This window comes from Colias eurytheme, chromosome 3 (genome assembly GCF_061535395.1).
Source record: "Colias eurytheme isolate Ceu_HAF_F1 chromosome 3, ilColEury1 Martin Lab GWU primary, whole genome shotgun sequence".
NCBI classification, from domain to species: domain Eukaryota; kingdom Metazoa; phylum Arthropoda; class Insecta; order Lepidoptera; family Pieridae; genus Colias; species Colias eurytheme.
In genome coordinates, this window is record NC_142982.1 from 8,071,360 (window position 1) to 8,098,282 (window position 26,923).

Consider the following 26,923-nt stretch of genomic DNA (forward strand, 5'->3'; position numbering starts at 1 on the left):
TTGTGATATGAGTTATCACTTGGACTTGATATTTGGATAGAAATGTATAGGTCATTTTTATTTAATTTATTATTATATTTAATTTCCAGGTTTATAAAATAATTTTAGATTTCAAACTGTGATTTCAAATCTGATAATTATAGTTGCTATATAGAAAAATAATATATGGGCTAAATTGACATTTGACACTGACAAATGACAATGACATAATCATATTTTGAATTTGAAAATTGAAATGTAAATTCTCGGTGTAAATTCCTCATCATAACAATCAAAATATTTTTCTAATATCCAATATCCATTAGATCTAAATTAATTGGTAATAAACATAGACAAAGTTAACCACCTCAGCGTAAAAAGCACGAGTAAACGTCTACAACCAACATGATCATATTTATTAGTGAACTTCAAAAAGACCATCTCAGCTTATTACATGACCATTCCTCTCAGGGTAAAACATGTGTTCTGCATAATTAACTAATTTAATTATTTAATTTTCTAATTATTAATAAGTTATATATATTTCAGTGCTGGTGGATTTTTGTAAATTAACTGTAGACTATCTAAATAATGGAATAAACGAGAAAAAATGTTCTTTAGCTGCTGGTAAGTGTATTTTTATAAGTTGATTGTATTTTTATTATTAGTTTATTAAACAATTAACCTAGGTATGTAATTTATCTTCTTTACAGATAAATTAGGAACTTCTTCAAACAATATTCATAACTTGATACAAGCATTAGCACATCTTATAATAGAAGGATGTAAACACAATGTGAGTACTATCAAATACGAAAATAATATGAATAATTCACAATTGTTACAACATAACTTTAATAAAACCTTTTAGCAACATTTCTATGTTGTATTGATAAAAAAAGATTTTGGTCCATCAAGAGAGCTAATCTCCCTTTTAATATTCCAGCTGTCAGAGCAAAATTTTAAATCATCATTAGCTATAGCTGGGTTTTCGGATGAACACCAACAGATTTTAGTAAAATTCTATACTACAAAGAAAGCTGAATTGTCTTCTGCTCTAAATTTACTTCAGCAAAGTGATCCAGCCTATCAAGATTTGGCTTGGAGATTTGAAGTACAGGTATATGTTCATTTTTTGTTTTATTCAGTATCATAGTATATTGGCCTTTCTTTTGTATTTCTTCTTTTTTGTACCCTACTCATTGTAAACTATTTACACTCACTTGCAGATGGCTTCAAGAAAATGTAAAGAAGAAATAAAGCCTATGGTGACCATGGATTTTGTTCTATCCACCCCCAAGGATTATGATCCGAGCAAAGACATACATAACCGTATGTCCAACGCTAGTTCAGGAGCAGTCCCAGAAATGGCCATCAATTCTACAATACAAGAGGCTAAAGCCGCAAGTCAGTGTCAAAATATTATAAAACATGTTCTACTGCAGTGTGATTTGCCCAATTTGGTTCATCTCACTAACAGATTGAGTGAGGCTTTAAATGAATCTAAAAGTCAACATGTACGGAAAATCCAAAGGGCTTTATAGATTATTCTTATTATTTGTAACGAAAAATATAAGTATAAGAATTAAATACATATAACTATGTGTATCTTGTATCCTAATGTATCATTAATAAATGTATTTAATTAAGTATATGTGTAGTATAAACATTATTTCTATATTACCTATAATAAAAAAAATATTAACATTTTCTTAGTGTCTGGATGAAGATAATTTCATGGTTTTTACACTATCAATTCGGCATTTATTATAATATTATAGGTAATTAGGTTTATATTATATTAGCAGTGGTGGCTCAGTGGTGAGACCTCGGACTTCGAATCGATAAGTCCGGGGTTCGAGACCAGGCGAGCGCGCAGGAAATAAATTGATTTTTCAATTTATCTGCGCATGTTGTAACATCACCACTGCTCGAACGGTGAAGGAAAACATCGTGAGGAAACCGACATGTCGAAGAATCAAAAGTTCGACGACATGTGTCATCCGCCAACCCGCACTTGGCCAGCGTGGTGGATTATGGCCTGTACCCTCATAGGAGGCCCGTGTCCCAGCAGTGGGAACGTATATGGGCTGATGATGATGATGATGATGATGAGGTTTATATTATATTACATAATAAACTAGCAGTGACCCGCGGTTTCACCCGTATTGCTCCGTTCTTGTTGGTCTTAGCGTGATGATATAGCCTATAGCCTTCCTCGATGAATGGGCTATCTAACACCATAAGAATTTTTCATATCGGACCAGTAGTTCTTGAGATTAGCGCGTTCAAAAAAACAAACTCTTCAGCTTTATAATATTAGCGTAAACGTAGTATATTATTATTAGTCTGTGCTATTATGGTGCGCGTAATTAAAACTGCGAAATTTGCCTGAGAAATATACAGGATGTCCCAAAAAGTAGTGATGAACGGAAGCTGGGAGGTAGAGGACCTAGAGGGCTAACCGAATCACCCCCATGTATGTTATGCGATTTTTCGTATTTTCTGACTTATGACATTTTTTTCAATTTTTATCTATCGCCGAGTACGATGAGATTTTTATTTATGGTGACGTGAATTATTGCGCTAGATGCTTGACTTTTTTTATGTGCTAAGCTGAAAGATAGGCCAATTCAATATGGAAACATCTATCTATCGTTAGATTATCGAATGGAATAAAAAAAGAATTAAATGCCAAGAAAGATAAAATTACGTATGTTCACCACTTCAAGGGCCCGTAAAAAAATAAATCACATAAAAAAAAGTTTTCCGTTTGGCTTTTAAAAACTTGCTCTATCTATCAGGTAAATAAAAATTTCATTTTATTATTCAGAAGGCTTCAATCGAAAAATTGAAATCTAAATGTTGTAAGTGCAAAAATTTTATTAACATGATGATCATTAAAACTAAATTAAAACCGATTAATAGGTGTTAAATTACCAGAAACGTTTGTGCTTGTTATAGCACAAGCACAAACGTTTATCAATAAAAAACTTTATCATAGAAGTCCTATGACTTCGACTTTAAAGACGCAAAAAGTAAATCTGCATTTCTTAACGATCATGTTATGTTTTTTTACCGACAACTAATATTTTTTAATAGCTCAATCGTTCACGTTAATCAACAAATATAATAATTATCCCAAATAATATATTTCTAATTTATAAATAACTTTCTAATTTTAGACCATCGTTGAATTGCGCCTTCTTACAGGAATGGGCGTCACCCTGTAAGCGACCGTATAATTCGACCCTACTCGTGGGAACAAAAATGAGCGAACCTACCCTAAATTCTTCAACCAGAACAAATCAAAAAAATCTAACCCAACAAGTTTTTCACCCAGGACTTTTCAATAGACCACGCTCAGCATCTCTGAGCGATATGACCAAACCTGAAATGGTACCAAAAGCAGCAGATACTGTAGAAAAAGTAAACCAATCCAAGCAGAGATCACCACCACCTTGGCAGCGGGTACCTAATTCTTATAAACGTAAGAGAACAAGCGAATCTCCACCGAATCCCACATCTGTGGCAGTATCTAATAGATTTACATCTCTCCCAATAGATCAACCTGAAAGTGAAAATAATAACACTTCTTATCTAGGTAAAAACAAACCTCCTCCTATTGTCCTGTATGGAATAGAAGATGTAAATGAATTATCAAAATTAATTGAATCGGTTTGCGATCCGAAACTCTTTAAAATAAGAATAATAAATAAAAATTTGCTCCGAGTTCTTGTGGAATGCTCAGACACGTATAAGAATGTTATATCAATAATTAGGGCTAAGGGATTAATAGGTCACACATTTACACCAAAAGAAAAGAAGGCGTATCGCATTGTTATAAAGAAGCTTCACTATTCGACACCTCACAAAGAAATAATCGATGCGATAGAAGCTACAGGAAACAAAGTCCGTGGTGAAATTATTAATGCCCGCTTCGGTCCAGACAAGTCGCCTTCTTTTACATTCTTTGTTAATTTAGAACCTAGTGATAATAATAAAGCTGTAAAAGATATTGAATATATCTACCACCAACGAGTTACAATAGAAGATCCTCGCAAATCAACAAAAATTGTTCAGTGCTATCGTTGTCAGCAATATGGCCACTCGAAGAACAACTGCATGAGGCCCTATAGATGTGTCAAATGTGGAGAAGGTCACAAAACTGCAGACTGTCCAAAAAAAGGACCGCAACACCCCAGCTAAATGTGCTCTATGCTCGTGCGACCATCCAGCGAATTATAAAGGCTGTCAAGTTTACCTGGAAATCTCATCCAGAAAGGCAAACCGAAGATATAATACTCCTAGCGAGCCAATGAAGGAGAAAATAGAAATTAAACCTACACAAGAACACTATAGAACGACAGTTATACCACCTCATTCTACTAAACTGCGTGACAATTGCAGCTACTCGGATGTCACTGCAAACAGACACAAGACTGACGATCGTATTGAACAACTTCTTATAAAGCAATCTGAAAAGATAGACCAACTCATTCAGCAAATAGGTACCCTTCTTAACCTATTGACCTCCATCGTCTCGAAATCACATTCATAGTTCCCCTACGTATTGCAACCTGGAACATCAACGGATTATCGTCGAACATTCACGAACTTGAGGAAGTGATCCATAGTAATAAACTTGACATTGTCTTGATTTCCGAGTCTCATGCCACCAAAACCAGTTCCTATCGACTAAAGGGTTTCAATATTTATTTCACTCCTCATCCCGTTAGTGGAAAAGCGCATGCAGGCACTGCCATAATCATTAGATCAAATCTTAAGCACACTGTACTAGAGAACTATGCAACACAGCATATTCAAGCTACCAATATTAAACTACATGATCGAGCGGGTGACATTACACTGTCCGCGATATACAATCACCCCACAAATGTTTGAGAACTACTTTTGCCGACTAGGCAACAAATTCATATCTGGAGGGGATTGGAATGCTAAGCATACATACTGGGGCTCCCGCATTTCTTTACCACGAGGCCGATCTCTTAAAAGCTGTCTGGATACTCACCATCTTACTCCCATATCTACCGGTGAACCGACAAGCTGGCCAGCTGATCGCAACAAGTCCCCTGACCTCCTAGACTTTTTCGTAACGAAGGGAGTCAGCCATCTTTACACCTCTGTGGAATCGAGTCTGGATGGTTCATCCGATCATACACCGGTTATTCTTACCTTGAGTACTTCTGTCATTCACGTCGAGCAGACAGATGCCTTGTATAATCATAAAACTGACTGGCAAGGGTTTCGTAGCTTCTTGGAGGAAAACATTAAACTTAACATTTCCATGAAGACCCCAGAAGATGTTGACAACGCTTGTGAGTCCTTTACAAATCTGATCCAGGTCTCTTCATGGAAAAACTCACCTTGCATAACATATCCCCCATTGACGGCATCCCAATCTACAGTCATCAAGACAAAACTCTTAGAGAAAAGGCGATTACGACGTATCTGGCAGCAATCTCACCATCCAACCGATAAGACTGCCTTTAATAAATCTGCAAAACAATTAAAGCAGCTTTTACTAGATTCTGCAAACTCCAGCTTTCGCAATACTATAGAAAGAATGTCACCGCAAGGAAAAGGAGATGCTTCGCTCTGGAAAGCTATTAAAACCAATAAAAGGCCACAAGAACATCTGCATCCCATCAAGTCCTCAAATTCATGGGCGCGAACCGACGCTGAAAAAGCAGAAGCATTTGCAAATCATCTAGAGAATGTCTTCAAGCCGAATGATGGTAGCGACGAACCTGATGTGATCGACATACTCAGTCAGGATCTTCAGCTCTGCTTACCACTTAAACCCGCATCACCAAAAGAAATCGCTCGCGAAATAAGAAGACTGAATTCCAACAAGGCTCCTGGTTTTGATTTGATCACTCCGAAACATTTAAAAAACTTACCTCGCAAGTGCATAACATTTCTTGCTTCCCTATTCAATGCGATTCTCAGATTGTCGTATTTTCCGAAGATATGGAAAATTTCGGAAATCATCATGATCCACAAACCTGGAAAATCTCCCCATGAGGCTGCTTCGTACCGTCCCATTAGCCTGACACCGGTTCTCTCGAAACTATGGGAGAAGATATTCGTAGTACGCTTGATGGAGCATATGGACAACTGTGATCTTGTTCCTAGTCATCAATTTGGATTTCGAAAGCAGCACTCCACCATAGAGCAGATGCACCGGGTCCACCAAGAGATCAGACGCTGCTTTGAAATGAACCAATACTGCTCGGCGGCTTTTCTGGATGTCCAACAAGCGTTCGACAGAGTGTGGCACAAGGGCTTACTATGCAAAGTGAAAGATAAACTACCTCACTCTCTTTTTCCTATCATCCAGTCCTACCTCGAAGGGAGACTCTTTCGAGTGAAACAGAGAGATGATAGATCCTCACTTCGCCAAATACATGCCGGCGTTCCACAAGGCTCTGTTCTCGGCCCTGTTCTTTACAACTTATTTACTGCTGACCTACCAGTAGCTAGTGACGTAACCGTTGCAACTTATGCTGATGATGTAGCCTACCTTGTTAGAGATGATATTCCAATAGCGGCAAGTAATAAGCTTCAACGATTACTGGATGCTACCTGCGAATGGATGAGGAAGTGGCGCATCCGTGCAAGTGCTCAGAAGTCACACCATATTACATTCACCTTAAGGAGAGGCAACTGCCCCCCAGTCAAATTTGGTGATGATGTGCTGACGGATAGCGAACATGTTAAATACTTGGGCTTCAACCTAGACCGAAGACTCATCTGGGCCACCCACATCAAAAAGAAACGAGACGAAATAAATTTTAAGTTTCGCAACCTGTATTGGCTTATGGGAAGAAACTCTGTCCTGTCTGTGGATAATAAGCTGTTAATCTACAACACCGTTTTAAAACCTATCTGGACCTATGGTGTCCCATTGTGGGGAACTGCCAGTAAAAGTAACATTATGTGCATTCAACGTATCCAGAATCACATACTGCGTACCATCACGAGCGCCCCCTGGTTTACCAGAAATGTGGAGATCCATGAATATCTGAATGTACCGACCGTTCAAGCTGAAATTGACAAATTTAAAAATAGATATGCCGACCGCCTGTCGCGTCACCCCAACCCCCTTGCCCATGAACTCGTAAAACCTTCCCCTATGACCAAAAGGCTGAAAAGGAAGGATGTTTTCTAGAAGACAGACGAGACGCTGGTCTCGTCGTCTACATAATCTCGCGCAGGCAACACATCTGCTTATAGTCTTGCGACTGATTGCAGATTAAACGGGGAAAAAAAAAAAAAAAAAATTTTAGACCAAACCAACTGAGCCGGTATGCGGTTATTCATATTCAATACGAAGAAGATTTACGAAGTTTACAAAGGATAGATAACAATAGATTAAATCTGTCGGCACTGGTCCATTGGGCAGTGGACAATATTATCACACAGAGCTGATAGCTAATTGTTTTTTTAACGGATGTTCCGAAAAAATGGCATGGACAGCGGGAAAAAAAATATTTAAATTTTAGCGAAACTAAAGAAGAGCTATCGTCAGCTGCGGGGGGCGACGTAATTATCACATCATGGTATTAGGGACGCAGGCTAAAATATTTTTCCTGATTGTATTACATATTATATTATTTAAGGGTAACTACAAAACTCCTTAAAATATATTTTTTTGGATTTAATTTAGTATCTAGTACAGTAAAGAATACAAATACTTATTCCTGTTTTTATCCCTACTAAGGCATAAAAATAGACTTAAATCTATACGTGCATGTAATGTATGTATTTTTTTTAAAGAGGCCGATGAATTACGAGGTATATGATTTTCTTTGACAAATTACAATTTTTATGTCAATCTCAAATCGCTTATATCAATTCCAGTAACTAATTCTGTAAATTATATTATGCAAACGGAAATTATGATTCGTTATAGATTATACCTGTTGTGGATTATACCTACAAAGTACCTACCTATTTAACTTGCAAAAAACCTTCTATGTAAAAAATATGTTTTTGTAGGTTTTTTATTTCATTTTTTAATGGATGTAGGTTAGCTCCATAGAGATAATATGTAGCTGTACTAGTTAGCTCGGATTGATTACCAAATCAATACATGTCGAGTGTAGATTCCTACTAGATAGTCGGCAATCGGCAATGATTCAGCATGAAATGAGAGCGCGAAGATGTGCGAATATCTAGTCATGATAATGTTCTATAGGTATAAATAGCCATGTATATTGTGGTGACTGTGAATCGCTCGCTGTTCAGACGTGAGGCGGAGACGGAGTGCAGCCCGTCCGTCAATTCCGTCAGTGGCAGAGCGTCGACCGGCGTAGGTTCGCCTGTGCGCTGTGGCTGCGGGTCCGCGTCTATTTATATATTCCATCTGTGATACTTTCTCCAAACCGGCCTGCTACTTTTTCGATATCTGTACTTAAAAATAATTGAATTATATTTTACTATTTGCATCGGTATTATCGTGGTTTTTGTGAAGTGTGTGATAATTTATACAGATAGAACGTGTACTGTACAGATTTTTAGTGCTTTGTGTGACCGATTTATATGCGTGATTCCTCGAAAATTTTATTAGTTATTTTATTTATATTCGACCATCGGATACTTAATTTTTCCTAATAAGTACTCGTTATAAGATACAAATGCTTCCCTAATATACGTAAAGTTTAATTTTGTGTAAAAGAGTTCATCAAAATGGAATCAAAAGTTATACTTCGGGAGAAGAATCCACATGAAAAGGCTAATATATTTTCAAAGTTATTTTTATGGTAAGTAAAGTTTTTTTTAATAAGTATTATTATTTTTTTCATTTTTATTCTTATTTATTAAAGTAATAAGAAACGCAGAATTTGATATACAATTGTGAACATTTTTTGTTTATAAAATAATTGTGCTGAACTTTAATTGAACTTTGACCGTAACAATAATTATTAGCGAGTAAATTTATCGACTGTTATTAATTTATATATGTAGGTTATTATGTACATATATATGCCCGGAGATTTTATTTATTATAATATATATTTAGGTAGATAGGTATACATATTATGTTCATATAAAAATTACAGAACAAAAATAATTAAAAGATACTGCTTACTTACATGTAACTACTATCTATGTACTTCGATTTTGTATTTTGTACACATATATTTTGCAAATGATTATTTCGACGGAATAAGGATGGAATTTATTCAACAGTTTACGGGTTCAATGAGGAAAATGTATAGGTACGTTATAAATTATAATGGACTGAACCTTGTATGCCTACATACTCCGGAAACGCGTCTTCTTAAAAATAAAACAATTTTCCGCTAGAATTGGTACATGTAACATGGCTAGTTACCTATTACCTACTTATTACTTAATTTTTAGATACACTTAACTACCTAAGTCGAATGTATAGTTTGTCTCGTAATGATGCATAAATGACTGTCTTACTAATTACTCAAGCCCTACCCTATTCATTGGAGTCATTGGAGTAGACTTCGGTATTATATTTAATGACTTGCCGTTTGTTAACAACACATAATTTACATCGGTTCGTTGCATTGTTATTTTTTAGATTTACTTAGTTGATAGGTTGTTGTTGTTACTTGTTATCTGAAAAATACATAGGTACTCTGTTTTAAACTTAAATTCAAATAGGTACATATTTATAAAAATATGGGAAGCTTAAAAATTTATTTTCGTAGGTCAATCGTTGCCGTAGGTACAATAATGTTCGGTACATTATCGTACCTACGAAAATAAATTTTTAGCTTGATATACCTACCTATTTAGATACAATATGAATATGAGATATTACCTACCTACCTACCTACTTTACTTACAATTTGCATGAACTGTGGATATGGTAACCGTTTATTTTACATTAAATAATGGCTATAAAATTAATTAGATGTTATCGAATGATTATCGATAGTTATACTGTCTATGATGTTGTAAACTTATTGTTAATAACTCTCTATTGACTGATTTGCGATAATGGACTTGACAAGATATTGATAACATTTTACATTATATATTTTATTACATAAGAGATATATACCTATTTCAAATGAAAAAATATTCTTCATAAATTTTTTTGAGCATAGGTAATAAATAATAATAAATAATAAGGACCTTAGTACTTAATTGCTAAATGTAGTTTTGTTAGAAATTTACCGTTACCATAGCAACGAGTCACGACTAAGTTCAAGGACAACGAAACGTTAATCGATGGACTTGCGATGGACTAAACAATGAACGGTCTGCGCCTACTAGGTATACCTACCCAGTTTGGTTAAGTTATTCACATTCATAGATGGCTATAATATGTTATATGACGTAGGTACCTAATATAATAACCACACTGCAATAATATAATATATTCATTATACTATTATACTACTACATACTTTATAACTACACTAAGGATACGTAAAATAAACAGATATGATAAAGATCTCTAAATGTATCGACTTGAATTTTTTTTATTGCACATAGAGAATGCAGATTGTTGTGCCTAATTAATTTAATAATGTAAGCATAGTCATTCTAGCATAATATGATAAATAAAAAATAACACCAGCGCGTGGTGGGCAGTGGGCACTGGGCAAGCGAGTAATCCCTCAGATCGTAATGAATGGAATGGACAAAAAATAACGTAAAAACGACGTTTTTGATCTTTGGTGTATGGTAAAAAAATAATTCTACTATCAATATGCTGAAATATTAATATAGAACAATAAAATTCACGAGATGGAACAGTTTCTTGTATTTTTTATCATCCTTTCCAATTTTAACTAGGTATTTGAATTATGTGAAATAGGTATACGTATATATATATTTTTCGGAGATTATTGAATAGAAGAGAGATATTTGAATAATGTCCAAATGGTTCGACCTGTGGTTCGACTATTGGCAATTCTAGTGTATGCAAATATTTTGTATTTCCATCCATAAATGATACAAAATTATAATAAATGCATTCATTGATTTTTTTGCGGTCAGTGCGTCGTAGAGTAGCCTTGATTTTGGCCATGACATTAATTTTAGTTTAATTTTGTATTAAAAAGCCTAATTTGAGTGTATGGGCTAATGCCTAATATGCTTTCATGTGATGAATATAGATAAGACTAGCTTTCCGCCCGCGGTTTCGCCCGTGTTTACAAAGAAAATCCCGCATACGCATAGTTCCCGTTCCCGTGGGATTTCTGAGATATAACCTATCCTATGTGTTAATGTACCCTCTATCTCTATGTGTGCTATATTTCATTGTAATCGGTTCAGTATTATTTGCGTGAAAAAGTAACAAACAAACACACATACATCCATCCTCACAAACTTTCGCATTTATAATATTAGTAGGATAGTTGGGACCTGGGAACGTGAAAAAAGTATTTTATCTAGAGCACCAACACCATACTGTATTGTTTGTATAAAAATATATTGAATAAAATTTTCGGGAAGTTTCACTCTGCCTAATAGGATATAAATAAGTATATGTATAACGTTATTCAAGCCTTAGATTCAAACTCTTTTTATAAAAAAAAAATATGTCTTCAATTAGATAACATGGCGTAACTGACCGCAAAATTACTTGATGTTTTTCACGGGAATATTTCAAGTTCCAATTTATCTAATAATTAATTATTCTTAAGAATAAACTGAAAAAACGCAAGTCACTCGATACCTCATTTGAATACCCACAACTAAGAACATAGTTCATTGACTATGTACGTCTACCTACTAGCTAGGTACTGTATTAAAATTTGATTTCGAAAGATATTTTCAAAATTGTTAATAAGTTGTTTTTGCCCAGGGAAACGTGGTAGATTATTTTAAAATTACTCATTGTTATTTTGTCAAACTGCTCTGTCTGGGAGATTTTTATCTCCCCCGAGGATTGAACCCACGACCTTTTGATTATCACATATGGACCTACATACGGTGAAGGCTACCGTAAAATTGTACATGATTTATGTAACTGTAGTGTGATAAAATCATGATTTGAGTCATGTATATTTTTTATAGTTGATAGATACAGAGGCAAGTGATCGCAATTTCCAAGTAGCGGTATCTTATATAGGTATACGGTGCAAAAACTACATATTTATTACTAGACCCGGAACTAAATGTGTCAATATAGTTGTATATCGAACTTAACTAATTTTTATTCTCTATTTTTAAACCGATATTGTGAGATAAAATTGTCTAACTGTGACTATAAACTTTTGTAAGTCAATGACCCATATTCTAATATGTAATAGCCGGTTTTTGACTCGCCCCATCTTATATAATATATCATCGTGGCTTCGACGTAAATAAAATTAAAAATCACCATACAGTCAATAATGTCGTTTTATATTATCAAAAAAAGTAAAAGTATTTGCGACTTCGCATATGATAGTCAACATAATATAATATTTATGGGGGTCTTCAAGCGTAGAGTGAACAGGTACCTTCTAGGGAAGCGCGTTCCATCTTAGACCACATCTTAGCTTAACATCAGGCGAGATTGTGGTCAAGCGCTTCCCTATCAACAATAAAAAAAAGTCAACAGTGATCAATTAAGTTTTATGAAAAAATTACCAAGCGATACATTCAGCATAATGTACTTATTCAATTTGATGGTATGATTACGTAGATAAAGGAAAAAGTAATTTCAAAATTCATTTGGATTTACTGAAAATGTAATTTTAAGTTGTAGATAAACCAATGTTAATAATGGAAACAATTAATTACCACCATTCCACTCAAAAGTCCATTTATTTTTACAACAAGAATTAACAGCTTTCTTTTTTACACCAGAGTGTTATTGCAGCATTGCTATTTTTAGAAATAACGCCAATATTATAAGTTTAAAATTAAAACTTTGTAACCAAATCTATTGACTCATTTTGAACAAATAAACTCAGATTTCAAATAGCAGACCCCAGACGAACGCAATACACATTATTCAGGATATTTCCAAAGCTATATGTATAAGTACCACCTTTAAAAAACGAAGAATTTTACACGTTGCTTTTCCATATAAAATGGTATGAGGTGACGAACATAAAGGCGGTCTCAGATGTAACCTAGCATTTATAAATCAAAGGAGAATGGGCAAATTGGGCCTGAAACTTAGGCTAAGACCAATACACACGAAATATTGTTTTTGTGATAGATCATTACACATACCTTACGAAAAAAATAAAATAAAAAAATAAATCAACCGGGTTCTTGTACAGTCAAGGCAAAAAGTTTTATTTATTTGGCTCTTATTTTGCGCACAATAACGGTGTTTTTAATTCGAGTGAAGTAAATATAAATCTAAATGTCACTGGAGTGATTGAGTTTAACCACAAAAAAACGTCTAACTAGGTACGTTGAATTATAATAAACACGGTATAGGTACATGTTACAAAACATAATATTAGTGTATTTCGGTTATTAGAAGGCTTAAGATTAGTAGGTATTTGTAAGTGAAAGTGAATTGGAGTAACATAAAGATATTGTCATTGTCTTATAACAGTTATTTATTGCAAAAAATATTATACACAAAGAAATAAAACTTGATGTGACTGTAAAAAAACCCGGTTGATTATTTTTTTATATATATTTTTCCCTTTATGTATGTGTTATGATCTATTATAAAAACAATATCTCATGTGTATTGGTCCAACTCAAGGGTTCAGGCCCAACTTCCATAGTAAAATGCCCATTCTCCTTTCAAAAACTATCCGTTATGTCTTAATAGATGTCTTGCAAGTTGCAAGATCTCTTTCTCATCGGAGTACGTGTGTGATATGGGAATAGAGCAAGTAGGCACATAATTCTGCTCACATACCTATTCCTACAATATAATTTATTATAACTTTTGTACCCTTGAATGAGTTCAGGAGAATCAATATTGACCTTTTTATATTCATTTTTATGAACCTACCGGCTTATAATGTGAAGGTCGAGTTATCGATCTTGTTATTTTAACAAACATATTTTCAATTATGATAATGCAAAATAATGAATGCTGCTAAGACCGTAGGTAGTTATAATTTATAAAGCGACGTGTTTGAACTAACCAAAATATGTATATGTAGAGGTACTGTTGACATAGTACTAAGTGGTACTAATAATAATAAATTGCACTCGTTGGTTCCTAAACGTCATCAGTAGTAATTTCAAAAATACCACACTTTCCAGAAAAGCTTTCACCATTATTGCATTTCAAAATCATCGTCCTGAGTGTGGTCGTTTGTATTCCTGGTAGTGATAACAATATGTAACAGAAGACTCATAATCTCTTTTGTTTCAATGCAATGGGCCCAAACCATTCATTATTCATATGAAACTCGGCTCTACGTTATCTTTTAGGTATACGAGGCCACTAAACTTTTATTTCGAAAATAAATGAAATGACTAATGCTACTACTCTCTTTAATGTACAAAAATAAATATAGGTAGGTGTGATTATTCATGTTAATTGCGTTTCCATTTTTTTTCATCATGAATATAGGCTATGCAAATGCTTACTAATGCTATGCTGAGTAATATCTGTTTTGTAACGTATAATATATGTATACATATAAATAACAACAAATGTAAGAATGCAAATATTTTTACAGAGTTTATGTTGAATAAGTAGTTACTTTGTATGATTTTCCTCATGCCCTTTCACCGTCTTCGCCGGCGAAGACGAGGTCCCTTGTTCCGCGTTCCCGCGCCCACCCAGGTGAGCGCCCGTCCGATTAGGGGCTAGGGCCCTTCTGGCCTCCTCCACTCAAGCGACAGCTCAAGCCGAGGTTCGTGGTCCCCGTCAAGGGGGGACGCCCTTGTGCATGTCGCTACCAGGGTGAACCTTCAGTTCACCCCCGCGTCCGCGTTAAAATGTAGAAGCCCTTCTGGCTAACATTCAGAGACACCACACAGAAAAAAACCTCATGCCCTTTCGGCTTTAAAGTGTTTCATATTTATTCTATAGATAGAAACCACATAGATACATATGTACTCGAAATAAATACGTATACAAAGTATTTGGCTGCTGCTGTGCAGTTTATAAGAAACTACGAAGTCTACTGTGTGTAGACCGCACATTTTCTACACTACTACATCCACATTTCAACCTTCTTAAAAACAAAACTGTAATATGTATGTACATACATAAATAGTCTTTGGCTTTGGTAATTGGTTCAAATTGGAAGTCGATAATAAGTCGTTGCCTATTTTTCGTGGTTCCTTTCTATTTCTTGTCAATAATAAGCTCAAAAATGTGATAACGTATAGGTACGTAGGTACTGTAAATACACTACTATACCACGTTGCGTAGTAAATATTTAGTAATCTGTGACCATACAACTGATTATGAGAGGGTTTGGGTTTTCCCCTTTGCTAGTGACCCCATTAGTGACGCAGCTGTGGCCAGACTATTTTTAAATGGTACTGATTAAAACATAATGATATACATTGACATATGTTGCATATTATATCAATAATAATAATTGTAGTAGCAAATATACATATGTTTGACCCTAACATTTTAAAACAACAATTTGTTCGGTTAATTAATTCGCTTTTCTAATCATATCTCTATTTTTTTTAAATTTAAAGTTTATATATTTTTAGTATCCGTAACAGTTATCATAAATTTCGTCGGTTTTACTAGATATCCTGAAGTTATGCAGTGTGCACTTTATGTAATATCTGATAGGCTGCATTTTTTCCATTCTTTGTTAACTGTAATAATTTGTTAGTGTAGACGATTGAAGCGAGTGTGACTTGTAATTATTTTCAATTGAATGAATTGAGCCACTTGGACTATACGACGCAATAACATTAATCGAAACAGACAACAGAACTTATTCGTGTCAGTATAGCAAACCCATATCATAAAGCTAACAGATTTTATTTATCAACAGACAACACCGGATAAAATGCTTTAGGTACATAGGTATTATTCACATTCACGGATTAGTTATCTTGGGAAGGTGTGCAAGGAAAATTTTGTAAAAAAGATAGGCATATGACTTGGTATATCCAAGGTACTTAAATAATATAGTACTTAGGTTCATATTATATATTTAACTAGCGACCCGCCCCGGCTTCGCACGGGTGCAATGCTGATACTAAATACACTACAGAAAAGCTCGGTACCGCCTCAAACGCTACGTCCCGCAATTTTTAAATCTGTAATATCTTCGAAAATATTCACTTAAATCATACGGTGTAAAGGGCCATATAGAATATAGATATATATTAAATGAACAATGTATTCAAGGTACTTAATTGGTTAAGGATTAATACTGTATTGGTTAAAATCGCATCGAAAATTAGCCATTATTTGTCGTAAAAAGTAAATGACAAAAAAAAAGTTATTGTGGGTTATCCATAAGAGATAGACATATACCATCGCGGACTTTTCTGTAGACCTTTTCAATGTGTATAATACTTAGTACATTATTTTGATAAAACTCGTAGGGTTCAGCCTGCGTTTGCAATGTAAGCGGAAAAAATGTAATTTTTTACGACATCACAGTAGAAATCTCAAAAATAACAGTACTTCTCCACTATTTAATGGATATTATTATACATATAAACCTTCCTCTTGAATCACTCTATCTATTAAAAAAAACCGCAACAAAATCCGTTGCGTAGTTTAAAAGATTTAAGCGTACAAAGGGACAATAGGGACAGGGAAAGCGACTTTGTTTTATAATATGTAGTGATTTATAAGTTATGATACAAATGTATCGAAAAGAAACGAGAATAGGTAAACCAAGAGTATGAAAAGGTTCTACATTGAATTGTAATTATGCACTTAAAGAACGAAATAAATTTGTTAAACAATATTCAAGATGAACAAGTAATTCTTACAATTTACTTTTTACTTATAGTTGGAGTCTACCATTATTTCGCAAAGGATACAAGGAAGGCATAAAGGTGGAAGACTTATGGCAAGCCCGCGATAGCGATCATTCGGGACGGCTCGGGGATCGACTGGAAGAGGCATGGAACAAAGAACTTACCAAAGCACGCAATAAAAACACCCAGCCGTCCCTCCAGAGGGCAATTGTTTCATGCTTTTGGCTCGAATACATGCTGGTCGGTTTATTTGTTGCTATACTATTTATAATACTATGGTGAGTTAAGTTCTTATATCATAATTTTATGACTTACAATGAAAATGGATGTCTAATACCTCTCTTTTTTACTAAGCATGATAAATGTTTAAAGATAGATGTAGATATGTGTATTGTGTATACGTAGATATGTTACGTTTAGGCAATTAAACAATCAGTGTCCAGTGTTTATATCTGTAGTCTTATCTGTAGTAATTAAGCCATACAATAATAATAGTGATGACATAGTATAAGGATATAAATCATATATTATGTATCTTTTGTTTCAGGCCAATGGTACCTTATACACTAGCTTTATTTATAGGTTATTTTGCTGGAGAGAGAACGCCGGAGAGATATAGGGATGCTCATATTCATAATTTTCTTTTGAATTTTGTTACAATATGTACAGCTTTATTTTTATGTCATACTCAGTTGGGACAAAGTCGAGTAGGAATGCGAGTGAGGATAGCATGTTGTTCATTAATATACCGCAAAGTGAGTAATAATTTAAATATCTTATTTTGTATTATATTATCAAATGCGCGTTATGTCTAAAAGGTACACATCGAATTCAGTTTGTTCTAGATTTCCCAAAATCTAATTCTTATATATCTCTATGGCGGCGTTATTGATAAAGAGCAGACACTTCAAAATCTTCTTCGCAAATCGTGAAATCTTATCGTCGCAATAAACATTGTCACGATTAGATTTCAGTTAGATTGCAATCTGGCATCATTTTGAATCCAGTCGGATACGACCAGATCCCCACCAGATTCCCATCGACCAAGAAGATGATTTTCGCTTTTCTCTTTAACCCTTCAATTCCCAGTGTCACCTGTAGGTGACAGTAGTTTAATATTTTTTTTCTACCACATGAAAATTTATTTTTTTAATTCTACCACGTTTGTAGCAAAGCCTATTAGTTGAACTATTCATGTTTTTTTTCTGGCAAAGCTAACCTTATGATATTTATCAAATTTGTTTAGTTGTTTCGCGCGTACTTGAAGTAGTCAGAGTTTTTGTGATTCCTTGAAGTATAAAGTGATATAAAAATGTCCCGACAGTAAGTATTGTTTTTTTTCTTATTATATATAGTAAATGAATGTATTAGCTATAATATAAATATATTTTATGCTAAAAATAACTAATAGCATCTTCACTACAGCACTGAAAATATGCCGTGTCACCTGGAGGTGACACTGGGCATTATAATAACTTTATTATTCCGAATTCATTGTAAGTAATAACAAGACTGTTGTTTATATTTTGTCTTATTGCTATGTGGTGATATTGTTTTAGAGCTTGTTAAGGTATTACAGGTTGACGTTAGATGAGATTGCCGAGGAGTTGCACGCCGGAGAAGACCCAGGCGATATTATTTTATTTCCTCCTGATGATGGTGTGGTGACTGACGAAGATAGTGGAGACGAAAAGGACGCTAGTATTTTTCGTTTTTTAGTCGCATGCTTTGGTCACAAGTATAACGTCAAAATAGAACTTCCGTCTCTGGAGAAAATTGTGTACATGACGAGGAAGAACAAGTCGAAATACCGAAGAAAAAACATATTAGAAAGCTTCTGATGAGATACTGCCAAGTGGCATGACAACAGCATCCTTACCATCTTATCCAACTAACACGGATTGGATCCTATCATAAAGTAGATCGCATTGGATTTGTGGATAAAAAACGGGTTTTGGCATAGAAGCAGCTTGCCCAAATGCATGGCTGATCAAAGGGCTGATAGAAACTAACTGGACCTACTACGATTTCCAGCGGAATGTGGCAACCGTAATTCTGCCTGGGGCGTTTCAGCACAAATGAGAGTGCCCGCAGAAGTGAGGAGTGCTGGAACTGTGGACGACCACTCGGCAGTCGATTGCTCACAGCGAAGATGCCGGTACTATCACCAACGCACTAGAAAAATGTGCGCCAAGTGCAATATCGGTTTACTTCTAAAATACGTTCCACAAAAAATAAGTTATGTATTTTTTTTTCTACTTGTTCATAAATAAATATTATTATTTATTATAATAAAAATCAATATTTTATTCCTACCAAAAAAAGAAAAACCTCGTTAGTCCTTTAGAGTCCTAAGTTAAAACAATGCCCAGTGTCACCTGTAGGTGACACCCTCATAAAAAAAACCGGCCAAGTGCGAGTCGGGCTCGCGCACAAAGGGTTCCGTAGCAGCAAATATAATAAATTACAGTTAAATCAACCTATCTCAAAAACTATAAGAGATACTTTGATCAAACCAAAAATCGTTGAAAGAGTTAATTAGCATGCATCACCTCTATTTTTTTTAGAATTTTATACCCCGTAGTTATAAAAATAGAGGGGGGGGGACATACTTTTTACGACTTTGAGAGCTGATATCTCAAAAACCGTTCACTTTAAGAAAAATGTTTTTTAGAAAACTTTATATCATTTTAAAAGACCTTTCCATTGATACCCCACACGGGTATGTACATCGAAAAAAAAAATTTCATCCCTCAGTTACATGTATGGGGGGCCCCACCCCCAATTCTTTTTTTTACTATTTAGTGTCATATTTTTGTAGCGGTTCATACAACACATATTCCCATCAAATTTCATCACTGTAGTACTTATAGTTTCCGAGTAAATCGGCTGTGACAGACGGACAGACGGACAGACGGACAGACGGACATGACGAAACTATAAGGGTTCCGTTTTTGCCATTTTGGCTACGGAACCCTAAAAAATGGGGGGTAGAATTAATTTTTTTGTTCTTTGTTTTTGTCTTCGCCAGATGTATCTAAACTATTTCAGTAAAAGAGAAATGCAAAATTGCTATTAACTTAGACATGGGAATTGAAGAGTTAAAGATAAACTGCCTGTCATTGTGCTTAGTAAAAACTTAACATAAATAATATGATAAATTTGTAAAATCTAACATTAGTAATTTAACATGATGTCCCAGATGAAATCACATTAATTACGAGCATGAGCAGTGCTTAGATGATGGCATGCTGAGAAACATATTTATTCTCTACATACTAAGTAACTATATTTTATTTTATTAGCTCTTATTAAATTGAGAATTGTAAAGAACAAGTCTATGACATACACCATTATTTTACTCGTATTTTGATGGATCTTTATAATTATCTCGATTATGCGTGCAGACGGGAGCGTCTGGTCGACTTCTAATAGAAATTGCAAATATCTGTGGTCGACAAGGCCTAGCCTCAGCTCGCTCATGCAATAGCTCTATTATTTCCCAAAAATTGGTAGCACCCGATCTGATTGTCGTATCCGATTCAGCTTAAATCTGGCTAACGAAGAGATAACTGCATCAACAGCATCTGGTTTTTCGTATTGCAATACTTAGACTGACAGCTGAATATGCTGTATCATTGATTGTACTAGCAGTTGATTTGATTGATTGTTTTGATATCAGATATGAACATCATACTCACTTTTCCACCGTGAGATTTTTTTCTGAAGACAAAATGTACATGTAACATTTTAAGTACCTATACCTACTAAGACTTGTTGTTATGAATTTGTTACAAATAAAAGTATTTACACTTTTTGAAATCGGTTTAATTTTTTGTTAACAATAGTTCAATTATTTTTTAGATTCTAAAGCTTAACCGAATCGGTCTAAGTAATACAGAACCAGGGCAAGTTATAAATTTGATGTCGAATGATGTGAACCGTTTTGATGTAGCAGCTACGTTCCTTAACTGTATGTGGGTCATGCCAATAGTCGTCATAGTGGTGTCCTATTTGGTATGGCAACACATCCAATGGGCGATGTTTGCTGCTCTAGCGGTTATATTCCTTCAAACCGTCTTTGTTCAAGGTATGTACTAATCCGCATAATTAACTTATCACAGGCAATTCAACAACGATTTGCTGTGATAGCGTTTGTAGCTAATTACACCGGTATAATGAATAATCTTATCTTAATTTTACCGCTATAAACATTATTCATATAATATAATCTACTCAAAGATGTATTTTGTACTAATCGTTAAAGATTTTTATTATCTGTTAGAAATTACAATAAACAATATAAACATATAACAAGATTATAAAAACTATGCGACTTGTTGACTTGATTTTCTTCATTGCAGCGTATTTAAGTAATCTACAGGGTACACTTCGTGGTAAAATAGCTAAGCGTACTGATGAGAGGGTTAAAGTTATGAGTGAACTTGTAAACGGGGTCCAAGTGATTAAGATGTACGCTTGGGAAAAACCCTTTGAGAAGCTCGTCGATAGACTTCGGAAGTAAGTATTTTTGTATGCTGTAAATGCGATTGTTTTTATGCATCATAGTTACTCCTAAGTACAGCACAGATATTATATTATCCACTCTTTTATGAGCTTATAAATTTTACGTGACTGTGTTTAAAATGAACAGATCACATGATAATAGTAATGTTTTTATCATAGAAAGCGACTTAAAAATAGAGTAACGAAAGTTATCTTTGATGTAGATAGTATGTTTGCAGATGTACCTTGTTAGGAAGTTTCTATGTACTTACTAAGGTTAGAAATATTAGGTTGAGATAACGAAATTAATGATAACATTAAATCAATGTTTGTATTAAACTTACGTATAATAAAAGTCATAGTCAATTATTAGGTATTAATTGTGCTTATATATGATTTTTTAGAAGACAATATAATTTTTTTTTAAATTATTATAAGTATTACATAGGTAACTGTTTATTGAAAGTTCGACTATTGTTCATACAAAACATAATATACAATGTACAATAGTCACATACAAAATATCGATGACTTAAAATTAAACATAGAGAACAAAAAATATACTATGAATTCACTCATCAGACGTTTAAATTTTATGAGGTAATATGCGGGTTAATTTTCCATACGAATCAATTTATTTCTTCACATACCTACTTATCTAGTAATTACTTGATAAAAACGTTTGTAAATTGAAATAATTTGTATTTAAATCTTTAAATTGCTTACTAAATGAACACCTAAAGTTCGATCTTAAATCTAGTTTATACTAGTCACATTATTTTTATACCTTATAAATTTATTAGTCAACAAGATATATATAGTCTATACTCTTGCCGAGATTAGATTAGCTTAACATAGTATCATATTATGCTGAATTGCTTTGTTAGATATTTTTTAGCAACAAGAGGACATATAAATTGTTTAGCAAATAATCGGATGACAAATTGCTGATAAGATTCACACCAAAGTAGGTCACTGTTCTTAACTTTACAATTCTACTTTCATATACGAACTTCAGTTAACTGTGTAGGTATCGATGATCGTCGCAGTAAATTCAATTATATAAGGTACTTTAAATTCTTTAAATGGTTCCGTTATCTTCGTATTAAAATAGCTTTCATTTCAGGTTAGAAGTGAAGTTTATTTTACAAACTTCTTTCATAAAGGGGTTCTCAACAGCGCTCACGGTGTTTACGGAACGATTCATATTGTTCGCCGCTGTGGTAGCGTTTGTTTTGATGGGCGGTGATATCCGAGCCAGCATTACATTCTCGCTCGTACAATACTACAATTTACTACAACTCGCTTGCAATATATTCTTCCCCCTTGCGTTAGCTTGTCTAGCTGAAGCTAAAGTCTCTATCAGAAGAATTGAGGTAATTCGATTTTGTAATGTTCTTATTTAAGTCTGGTTAAAATAACGGAGACGAGCAAATTCTGGTTTTTTACTTTCTCTCCGTTTGCTACACATAGTCAAATATGTTATAAAGTATACTAGCTTTCCGCCCGCGGCTTCGCCCGCGTTTTCAGAGAAAAACCCGTTCCCGTAGGATTTCCGGGATAAAACCTATCCTATGTCCTTTCTCGGGTATCAAAATATGTATATCTATACCAAATTTCATGCAAATTGGTTCAGTAGTTCAGGCGTGATTGAGTAACAGACAGACAGAGTTACTTTCGCATTTATAATATTAGTATGGATTGTCTATGTGAAGTGGATCATTAAGCATTACAATAAAATTCATAATGATTAAATGCAATGTGATAATATAGTTGTGTGATAAAACGAATCCATTATATCATAGCATAAATATATGATAATGTATTTCAAATTAACATAAAATAAAACATGTTTTTAGGAGTTCTTAAGTTTAGAGGAATTAGAACCTGAAGAACTGGGTGCAAGTTTGAAAAATGGTAATACTCTAACCAACGGCGTAAATAAAGAAAAGGAGATGCTTAAAGAGAAAGAGGGGTCGGGTCTGATACTCTCTGATGTTAGTGCAAGTTGGCAAGCAAACCCAATAGTTCACACGTTACGAAACATCACATTCACGGCACGGCCCAGCGAATTTATTGGCATCGCAGGCCTTGTCGGTTCTGGAAAGGTAATAAAATATGCTATAACTCTGATTGTGTTGTATTATCGGCATGCGGCTTATCAAACAAAACGAGCAACGGTCATATTGTGGTCATATGCAATTATGACGTGAAATTGTAAATAAATCTTAGCTATTTAACGTCATTTGATTTATTGTAGACGAAGAAGTGATAAAGGCGTCGTATCGATGCATTTAATTAGGTTAATTGTATGAGGATGTTTAACAACAATATTTGTGTTTTCAGTCATCACTGCTAAATGTTATATTGGGAGAATTAAAACCAGCACATGGGTCTGTGAGTTTGGGAGGAGCGCGATTGGCATACGCAAGTCAGGAGCCATGGCTGTTCGTTGGGACTATAAAGCAAAATATATTGTTTGGTCTGCCTTATGACAGATTACGGTATAAAAAGGTAAGAATAGTTAAGTTATTAGAAAATACATAATTTCAAGTAAAGTAAATATTTTTTTTTAATATTCGGATGTACCTAGTTAACTAAAAATAATAAGAAAATAGATGTGTGTCCGTTAGCTCTTATTTTTTAAAACAGCTAGAGTTATTTATATATATTTTTTATATGAAGTAATTATGATTGATGACTTAGGAATTTGTAAAGATTTAGGATCTATTTTCACTTATATTATACTAGCAAACCTGGCGAACTCCGTTTCGCCACCAGAGACACCTTTTCTTTGCTATTAACCTCACGGAGCCCGAGACCTTTCCAACGAATGCAAAACCGTGGAATACGGTTCGTGCGTTCTGGAGTAATAGCGCCAGGAAGGAAAACCCGACTTATTTTTATATAGTAGATAGTACAATTATATATTTTTATTTAGCCAGGAGCTTGTATGATTTGTCACCGTGTTAATGTTAATGGAATTAAATTAAATCCAAAGGCTTTCGGATTATGAGGTATTTACTATGTTAATGGTAGGTACTTAGAAAAAAGAAACTATCGCGGTTTATAATTATATTTCTTTGAAAAACATTACAATATAATATTATTATTTTATTAACTGGCTGCTGCTTCAACACTAGGCTGTCAAGGTTAGAGGGAGTTTATTATATTAAAATATAATAAAATGACCTCTATAGCTAACTACTTATTGTGCCATTAAAAAAAAACGAATACTTTTTTTATGAAATAAGGTTTATATTTATCTGTAAACTACATAATATTATGACTTCTGTCTTCCATCCATAATATTTTGTACTAATAAAGTAGTTAATATATTATCAGTCGACATAGGTACGTAAATAGTTAAGCAAATTATTGAATCTAAAGGTTTGGCAAAAGTTTACTTTGACTTTTGAATTAGTAAAATATGTGCTAAATACCTGTAAAAAACAATTGTGGAACATACCTATTATGAAAAAGTTCAAGGAAGTTATCTGTCCACGCTGGAATTGTAACTGCTCTAAAACACGATCGTAACTCTGCTGGCCTTTTCCTTATACTAGGTGGTAGCAGCGTGTGCTTTATTACGCGACTTCGAGCAGCTACCAGCTGGAGAATTAACACTGGTTGGGGAACGCGGCATCAGTCTGAGCGGTGGACAACGCGCGCGAATTGGCCTTGCGCGAGCTTGCTATAGAGAGGTGCGTATAGCGCATAGTCTGTGGTATTACATTACTCTATGACCACAGAATAAAAATTATAGGGTTAGTGGGTTTCGCTTTCGCGGTTATTTCACGGTCTTTCTAGTTTTGCACTTGGGACTTTTTGGAAGTGGGAAGTTGAGAAGTTTTGATTGGTAGTGTCAAATTCAGAGTTGTATTTCAACGACATTATATACGTTGGTTTTGAAATAGATTAAACATATAACATGAGGAACAAATACAATCGCATTTACATTTATTATTGCTCACGGAGTAAGTTGCCGCCAGTCGCCACTTTGTCTCGCTTCGGCGGCTGACCTAACTAGTCCAGTCAGCTTAAAGCAAATGATTTCTATTTTCATATAATATGTAGGTACCTAGTTCAACATATAGCATTATTATTTATCATGTTTCTATTGTGTGCACGTTTAACATTCCTGTGAACAGTACAGAGATTTAAATATGCAAAAAATTTGTTCCAACCAGTATTATGTTAATGACAAATTGTTTTTCTGTTATGTTATGTTATGACCTTGTAGCCTGCAAGTATGCCGTAGAAATGTGTCATGTCATTTATATTTTAAAGATACTATGAACATGTGCTCGGCGATTCCCAATTCTCAGTAGGTAAGATTACACAATAATTAGGTACGTTTAGTAATATGGGCGACATGCCAACTTTTTATTCATAACACGGATTTACAACGTGCTTCGGTTTGATGGAAAAATAATCTTATATAACTTGGATCAAGGAACAGACATTTGTAGACATAGATAAGTGAGGATAAGTGATAAAACGTAAATTTCTAAGATAAAAGTCGCTTCTCTTGTCGTTTCCTTGGCAATGAGTTTATTTTGAAGACGAGACAATTGAGATGATTATAATATCAATTTTTTCCATTTATTTGTGTAGTAGGAAATGCAGCACAGATAAGAAAATGCTATATTTGGTAGTACATTGTTTCAGAAAGATTTAAATTCTTCTCGTATACAATCTTTATATATGTATATTATATTACAAGTAACTAGTTAGATAAGCGTTTTTTATTTATGACATTGATAACTCTATTATTAGGTTACGTAAAGTATCAATGAGATAATAGTTTACAACTTTACAATTAAGGTAGGTAAGTATCTAAATCAAGCCTATTTAAGTGCGTATAAATAATAATTATAATATAATCCGTTGATTTAGTATTAGGTATAATTTTAATGATTTACATATTCAAATAATTATAGTTACAGGTAACTAACATAATCCTTAATGTGCAATGTATTGTTTCACTGTCATCATTATTATATCTGATAAAACCAATATTAAAACATTCAAATGCAATGTTTTACATATATGGTTGCTCATAAATAATAAACACTTTAATGATTATAGTATCCTTAAATGTTAATTATCAATGTAATTCTGCGGTGATATTATGATGTTAATTAAAATGGACGGTATAATGACTGATGATAAAGCCACCTGCACCAGCAACAGCATGTAGAGAATTATATGTATACGAATATGATATTAATTATAGTACATATATAAATTTTCTTCTTTCACGAAAACTTCTTTATTAACTTCAGCGCAAGTGAGATAAATTTGGATTAGATAAATTTGGAGTTATATCTTTGGGATATTTTTATCATTGTCGGTTTTGATGTTTTGATATTTTTTTTATCTAAAACTTATTAATCTATCTCAGGCGGACATATATCTCCTGGACGATCCGTTATCAGCCGTGGACACGCACGTCGGGAAGCACCTAGTGTCCGAGTGCGTCAACGGGCTCCTACGTCACTCCACACGTATCTTAGTCACGCATCAACTACATCACCTGAAGACAGCTGATAAAGTCATCATATTACGCAATGTGAGTATAAAAAAGAGCGTG

At 34.1% G+C, this 26,923-nt stretch overlaps 2 protein-coding genes and 1 long non-coding RNA gene across 3 annotated transcripts in view; all 3 read left to right on the forward strand.

The window, feature by feature from the left end:
- Positions 1 to 255: 255 nt before the first annotated feature.
- LOC149909774 (COMM domain-containing protein 2) lies at positions 256 to 1,631 on the forward strand. The gene is made up of 5 exons (XM_090118124.1): positions 256 to 451; positions 529 to 606; positions 693 to 775; positions 926 to 1,099; positions 1,209 to 1,631. The coding sequence occupies exons 1-5, from the start codon at positions 385 to 387 to the stop codon at positions 1,521 to 1,523; spliced, it is 717 nt and encodes a 238-aa protein (XP_089974250.1). The 5' UTR covers positions 256 to 384; the 3' UTR covers positions 1,524 to 1,631.
- A 6,614-nt stretch (positions 1,632 to 8,245) lies between these two features.
- The window catches only part of LOC149909775 (ATP-binding cassette sub-family C member 4-like), a 34,762-nt gene continuing 16,084 nt past the window's right edge, over positions 8,246 to 26,923 (forward strand). Inside the window, exons 1-10 of the mRNA XM_090119878.1 lie at positions 8,246 to 8,768; positions 16,854 to 17,099; positions 17,369 to 17,576; positions 20,686 to 20,911; positions 21,186 to 21,342; positions 22,454 to 22,703; positions 23,187 to 23,435; positions 23,674 to 23,841; positions 24,894 to 25,031; positions 26,735 to 26,902. Of these exons, the coding sequence (XP_089976004.1) occupies positions 8,695 to 8,768; positions 16,854 to 17,099; positions 17,369 to 17,576; positions 20,686 to 20,911; positions 21,186 to 21,342; positions 22,454 to 22,703; positions 23,187 to 23,435; positions 23,674 to 23,841; positions 24,894 to 25,031; positions 26,735 to 26,902 (1,884 nt within the window). The 5' untranslated portion in view covers positions 8,246 to 8,694. The remainder of the gene's footprint in view (positions 8,769 to 16,853; positions 17,100 to 17,368; positions 17,577 to 20,685; positions 20,912 to 21,185; positions 21,343 to 22,453; positions 22,704 to 23,186; positions 23,436 to 23,673; positions 23,842 to 24,893; positions 25,032 to 26,734; positions 26,903 to 26,923) is intronic.
- LOC149909776 (uncharacterized) lies at positions 17,904 to 18,539 on the forward strand. Its single transcript, XR_016458604.1, has 3 exons — positions 17,904 to 18,144; positions 18,247 to 18,317; positions 18,401 to 18,539. It is a non-coding gene; the product is annotated as an uncharacterized LOC149909776 (long non-coding RNA).

Bases quoted from the DNA above. Each gene is read 5' to 3' on its own strand.
- LOC149909774 (XM_090118124.1), top strand. From the start codon at position 385: ATGATCATATTTATTAGTGAACTTCAAAAAGACCATCTCAGCTTATTA. The intron at 607-692 runs GTAAGTGTATTT...TCTTCTTTACAG, and splicing joins AAAATGTTCTTTAGCTGCTG to ATAAATTAGGAACTTCTTCA. The intron at 1,100-1,208 runs GTATATGTTCAT...ACTCACTTGCAG, and splicing joins CTTGGAGATTTGAAGTACAG to ATGGCTTCAAGAAAATGTAA.